This window comes from Brassica oleracea, chromosome C2 (assembly GCF_000695525.1).
Source record: "Brassica oleracea var. oleracea cultivar TO1000 chromosome C2, BOL, whole genome shotgun sequence".
Taxonomy (NCBI): Eukaryota; Viridiplantae; Streptophyta; class Magnoliopsida; order Brassicales; family Brassicaceae; genus Brassica; species Brassica oleracea.
The window spans coordinates 40,054,827-40,061,381 of record NC_027749.1 but is presented as its reverse complement, the minus strand read 5'-3'; the positions used below and the strand labels follow the sequence as shown (position 1 = coordinate 40,061,381).

Here is a 6,555-nt window from a genome sequence, read left to right as displayed (position 1 = left end):
CTTCGGAATCAAAGCTAGAGTAGTAGAGTTTACTCCCTTTGGCAGGAACCCAAACCGGAATACGGACTGTACTGCCACAGTGAAGTCTTTGGCAATCACAGACCAAGTAGTTTTAAAAAATTCGCTTGGAAATCCGTCTGGCCCAGGAGACTTGTTGCTTGGCATCTCAAATAATACTCTACGAACTTCCTCATCAGATACTTCTGCTTCCAACATACTACACTCCACAGATGAGCATCGAAATTTTAACACATCCTGCAGCTCTTCCTCTGAAACCCCCTGATAGTTTTGTGGACACTGGTTAAGAAAGCCCGAGAAGAATCTCTCAGCCTCAGTCTTTATGTCCGAGTGAGAAGCAACTAAGATGCCACTTTCACATCTTATCTCACGGATCATATTCTGAGTTTGCCTTGTTTTGATGGCTCTATGAAAAGTCTTATTATTCTGATCCCCAACATCCAACCAAAACAACTTTGCTTTTTGCTTCAAGAAATCCTCTTCTAACCCCGCAATATTCAACCATTTGTCATACGCAACAGCTTCCTCATGAATAGCCAAATCACTAGGATTGGTTAGCGTAGCACTTTGCTTTTCACACAGTAGACTAAAAGCCTCCTTAGCTCTAACAGAGAGATTCCCCAACTGCTCTTTTCCTAGCTCTCTTATTAAAGGTTTCAGATTCTTGAGTTTTTTAGAGAACCTGTACATGGCTGAGGTTGAATGGTATAACGGCACAGTTCCATCCCAATACTCCTTAATTTTAGGAAGAAACATTGGCAGACTCCCAATAGCATTGACATATTTGAAAGGTCTCCTTATCTTCTCATTTGGAGGAAGCAACTGAATCTTACACCTCATGTGGTCTGAGCAACCCCCTGCCTCAAATACCGAGTAAGCATTATTAAATCTATGCAATGCTTCTTCATTTAACAATACTCTATCCAGCTTTTTGCAAATAACTCCCTCCTCTCTTTTGTTACACCAAGGGAAAAGCGGACCTTGATAAGCCATATCCGTGAGATGGCACTGAAGAATCATTCTCTGAAAATCTCTCATACCTCCCGGAAGTCTACCCAAATCCACAAATCTTGAGTTCTCTACCCCCTCCAATATCTCATTAAAATCTCCCGCGATCATCCAAGCTTTGTTCTTAAACATAGGAGAGTTATGATGATGAACCAGATCTTCCCATAGTATCTTCCTTTCCTCCACTATATTACTTGCATAAACACTTGTATAGTAGAACTCCTCTTCATCCTTCAGACCCACAGAAACCGTAATTAATTGATCAGACTTGTAGACAGGTGTAATTCTCACTGACTCACGCCAAATCAACCAGATTCTACCTCCACGACTATCTTCATAGTTAGTCATATGCGACCAACTTCCAAACACCGTATTTAATATTTTCTCTGCCTTTGTTTCCTTCACCCTTGTTTTCCAGTATACTCCCAAATAACATTTCTTTATTTCTCACCCAATCACTAACCACAGAATGTTTCAAAGTTTTGTTAAATCCGCGCACATTCCAAAAGAAACTCCCCATGATTAGTTTTTTCGTCTAGAAGACCTTGTACTCAAAAGATTTGCATCTTGAGCTTTAGGCTTCTGGACTCTCTTCCCACCTCTTTGTAATACAACTCTTCCTTTCAACTTATCACAATCTGCTAGTAGTTTATCCTCCATTAAGTCACACTCCAAAACATCATATGATACACCCGGATCTTCCTCTTCAACAACTTGCGGAACTACTGGCAGAATCTCCCATTCCTCAGCTTCATCCAAACTCAACACTGAAAACTTGGATTCAGAAATCAGGACTTCCTCTAACTTATTCTGAGGAGAATTCGATTGAGAATGTCCAACTTTATCTGGAGGAACAGCCAGCCAGGCATTTGCACACACCTCATTACCATTTACTACATCAGCTTCCATCTTTCAAGATCTCCTCCTCTAATATATTGCTTATATTCTTCACCCCTACCTCTCTTGCATCCTTCTTCACCTTTGGAGACTTCCTTACACTAGAACCCTCACTTTGCTTATATTCCTTCTTATTCTTCACACACACCCTTTCTGTGTGACCCCATTTCTCACAGATATTGCATCTAGCAGGCAACCATGGGTAATGAAACTCAGCAGTAAACTCCATACCATCCCTTGAGAATTCTATCTCCTTAGGCAACGCTTTGGTGACGTCCACATTGAAAAGATTTTTGCAGACAATATTGCTTTTCTATCTCGCTCTCTTCACATGTCACACGCGCTCTGATATGTTCACGCGCTTAAAATAGAGACAAAACTCGTGTATCTCTGTCGTCCACCATTTTCATCTCTCTCTCGAAGCTTCGTCATGCGTTATCTTCTCTAAACACCATTGATTCCCGATTCGATTCCTTCTCCGAAACCCTAGAAACTTTCCCCCGAATCCAAGATCCAATCAATGGCCGTCATCCCCGGATCAGATCCAACTTCACGAATCCACCCCGAACCCCAACCCCTAGAACAAATCGACCACTTCGATCGGCTCCCAGACTCGATCCTCCTCCTCGTCCTCAACAGAATCGCCGACGTCAAATCCCTCGGCCGATGCTGCGCCGTCTCCCGCAGATTCCACTCCCTCGTTCCCCAGGTCGAAAACGTCGTCGTCCGCGTCGATTGCGTCATCTCCGACGACGATAACTCCTCCCTCTCCTCGGTTAAACCCCCCTCCGCCGCGTCCTCGTCTTTCTCCGCCGTATTTAGCCTCGTCGTCGGCGGCATTGTCAAGCCGTTGCAAGCCTTAGGTCAATTACTCGGCACGAACAGATCTTCTTCCGCGTCTTCTCTGTCTATGAATGGAGAGATCGAACAAGGAGGCGTCAAGCACCATTCTCCTACGCAGGTTTTGAGAAACTTCGATGAGATTCGTTACTTGCGGATCGAGCTACCTAGCGGCGAGCTTGGTATAGACGAAGGAGTCTTGTTGAAATGGAGAGCTGAGTTTGGCTCAACGTTAGATAACTGCGTGATCCTCGGCGCATCCTCAGTGATTCAACCCAGTCCAATGGAAATTTCTCATACGCTTGAAGCTCCCGACGCCTCCGAGGATAACGGGAGTATACCGGAATCGTTTTACACTAACGGAGGTCTAAAGCTCCGTGTTGTATGGACGATCAGCTCATTGATTGCCGCATCAGCACGACACTACTTGCTACAGCCTATAATCTCAGAGCACAAGACGTTGAAGAGCTTAGTGCTCACTGATTCAGATGGCCAAGGTGTGCTTTGTATGAACAAGGATCAGCTTGAGGAGCTTAGGGTGAAACCATTGTCAGCTTCGTCGGCTTCGAAGAGGACCCTTGTGCCTGCCTTGAACATGAGACTATGGTATGCTCCGAGTTTGGAGTTGCCTGATGGAACTGTGTTGAAAGGTGCGACTTTAGTGGCGATAAGGCCTAGTGAGTCGAAGAAGGATGTGTCTGATGCGAATTGGGTGTCTTCGGTTTTTGAGGAGCCTTATGAGACAGCTGCTAAGATGCTTGTTAAGAGAAGGACGTACTGTCTAGAAATGAACTCCTTCTAGCTTGAAGGGTTTATAAGTTCTTCTATTCTGCTAAGGTTAAAGGCTTTTTGTCTTACAATGTTACTTATAACTTGATGATTAGTTAAGCATTTGTGGTCATAGATTGAGAATGTAATTTGGGAATATGTCTTATGTTCACGACTTTCTTTGCTGTTTTGATTGATGGGGAGAAGGAGAAGAAGAGAATGAACTAAATCCAGTTTTGATGAATGATGAATCCAGAAACCAATCATGTTGCCTACTACATCTGCTAGCAATTTTTTTTTTCTTGGGAGCTTATGCTTATGCAGGATCACAGTGTCATATATCAACAAATTACTTGTCATGTAAGAGCTTTTTTTGGCATGTCAAGTCTTCAGCTTTGTATACTTTTATGTGAATATTTGTAGGTATGAGAAATACATTTGCTTGTCACTAAAAAGTTATTTAAGGGAAAGCAAAAAACAGAGTCAACTTTTTTTTTATCTGACTTTTTTTAGTAACTTTTATGCTTTCTTTGAACAGTAAGCTGCGTTCACTTAGCAGAGCTGTCTTTACTTGACAGACCAACTATATTAGTATTAGATAAAGTGCAATTTAGTGTAGAAGTGATGTTTGACTGTTTCATCATAATTGAGAGCATATTCGGATTGCCATTGTTTAATATAATACTCATTCGCTTAAGAGTGCTGATATGTATTATCTTGTTACACTCTAGACATTTACAAAAGCATAAACCTTAGTCCCTCTGTATGACGATAAGTGGGTTTTAAGGTTTTTACGCACCGATTAAGGAATTACAAAATTCTATTTAATCTTTATTGTTCGTATAAAAACAACAATAAGTACAGATAATTCAACCAATTAAAAATCATACTGTAGAATACAAATAGTCAAAAACATAAAATTGCATTTAGTTGTATTTACTTTGTTGCATGGAAACTTGAAAACATCACTTAAAATGAAACAATTTTTTTTCTCAAAACACCACTTAAAGTGATACGGAGGAAGTATTATTTTAAAACTATTGGGTAGATATGGATAATAGGATCATGTTAACAAGCTGGACCCACGTATTTGTAGGTCCACGTGTTTAATATAATAGTCATTTGCTTAAGAGTGCTGATATGTATTATCTTGTTACACTAGACATTTACAAAAGCATATAAACCTTATTATTTTAAAAGTATTGCGTAGATATGGATAATGGGATCATGTTAACAAGCTGGACCCACGTATTTGTAGGTCCACGTGTTTAATATAATAGTCATTTGCTTAAGAGGGCTGATATGTATTATCTTGTTACACTAGACATTTACAAAAGCATAAACCTTATTATTTTAAAAGTATTCCGTAGATATGGATAATGGGATCATGTTAACAAGCTGGACCCACGTATTTGTAGGCATGAGGGGAATTGGACAAGCTAATTTCACTATTGTGGTTGTTAATGTATAATAAGCCAATAATGATTATGTCCAAGTCTAACCTTAGACTTCTCACTGTACTGTCTAATGCGTTTAATCATAGTTTTTCGCTTCTAGATCTCCCAAGGTATGCCTACACTATAGAGCGACTAGCTAAGTTGGTCTTTGAATAAATAATATTTTGATTCTATGCAACGTTGATCAGCATCAGAAACGTGAAACCTTGGTATTTTTTAAATTATATATAAGCGAGTTAAGTGCTTCCCTCTTTTCATGGTGGTTTCGGTTTGGTTAACGGATCAACCATCTCTTCTGCCTTCTCCACCAATTAAGCTTAATTTATCGAAAATTGACATAAAACTTTCTTTAAAATTGCAAGAACAGCCCTTCGGAATCTAAACCTCCTACCATCGACTATTCTCTTATAACGTATATCTATATTGTAACGGTCCGGTTCCTGCCCCGTAAAATTTCCCAAAGAATATGGGCTTCTCTACGGCCCATTTGGCAAAAACCTAGGGTTTCCCTTCCCTTTTTCTATAAAAAGAGATGCAGCCTCCCTTTTTGCCTCATCACAAATCTGAAGCGAAGCTCTGCAGAGAATTCCCGGAGGCCGAAAACCCTAGCCGTCGAGCTCTCTCCCCTTCTATCCTGCGCCGCCTTTCTCTCTTCTCTCTCTCGCCGTCGCACGCTCTCTCTCTCTCTCCCTCTCGCCGGCGCCGTGAAGTGGTGGTGGTGACCAGATCTCAACCTTCTTAAATCCGTGTTTACAGATCCAGATCCAGATCTAGACTAAGGTGGAGTGTCTCGAACCCAACCTTCTTTCATGATTCTGTATACTCCTATATGTTGGAGTTAGGTTTGATTAGACCCTGATTGGGAGTTAGGTTGATAGGACATGGTATTGCTAGGATGATAGATGAATGGATCATGATGCATAAGAACCCTCATACTGATAAATGGGACTCGATGAACTGAATTGAATTGTTGTGGTGATGATTGATTGGTAGTTGATTCTAGTATGTTTGGATGTGTTGTCCCATGTGTTGTTGTGATTGAAGTTAGGATGCTAGAGAGAAATAAATGCTAGGACGATAGACGAGTAATGATTATAAAAGTTATTGAAGTAGAACTTGAATACGATGTGTATTGTGTGTGACACCGATAGCGGGTGACGTCTAGTGAATTGAGTCCCAAGTACAAGTATGAATGAAAAAGGAAGGTAAATGAGAATGGGAAGGGATAAGTGAAAATGATAAGGAAGTGAAAGGATAAGTAAAAGTATGAGAGAATGATGTTAAGGTTAAGCATGGGTGGGAAAGCATATAGAGGGTCTAAGGAAAGTATGTGGGGTAGTAGTCCACGCTAGGTATCCATAGGAGATGTGGCCAATCCACAAGAATATGGAAGCACCCATAGGAGATGTGGCCAATCCACAAGAATATGGAAGCACCCATAGGAGATGTGGCCAATCCACAAGAATATGGAAGCACCCATAGGAGATGTGGCCAATCCACAAGAATATGGAAGCACCCATAGGAGATGTGGCCAATCCACAAGAATATGGAAGCACCCATAGGAGAT

At 41.1% G+C, this 6,555-nt stretch overlaps 1 protein-coding gene across 1 annotated transcript; it reads left to right on the top strand.

Annotated features, from left to right (window-relative positions):
- The first annotated feature begins 2,146 nt into the window (after positions 1–2,146).
- LOC106320942 (F-box protein At5g46170-like) lies at positions 2,147–4,023 on the top strand. The gene has a single exon (XM_013759285.1). It carries the CDS (start codon positions 2,444–2,446, stop codon positions 3,563–3,565), a length of 1,122 nt encoding a protein of 373 aa, XP_013614739.1. The 5' UTR covers positions 2,147–2,443; the 3' UTR covers positions 3,566–4,023.
- Positions 4,024–6,555: the final 2,532 nt, after the last annotated feature.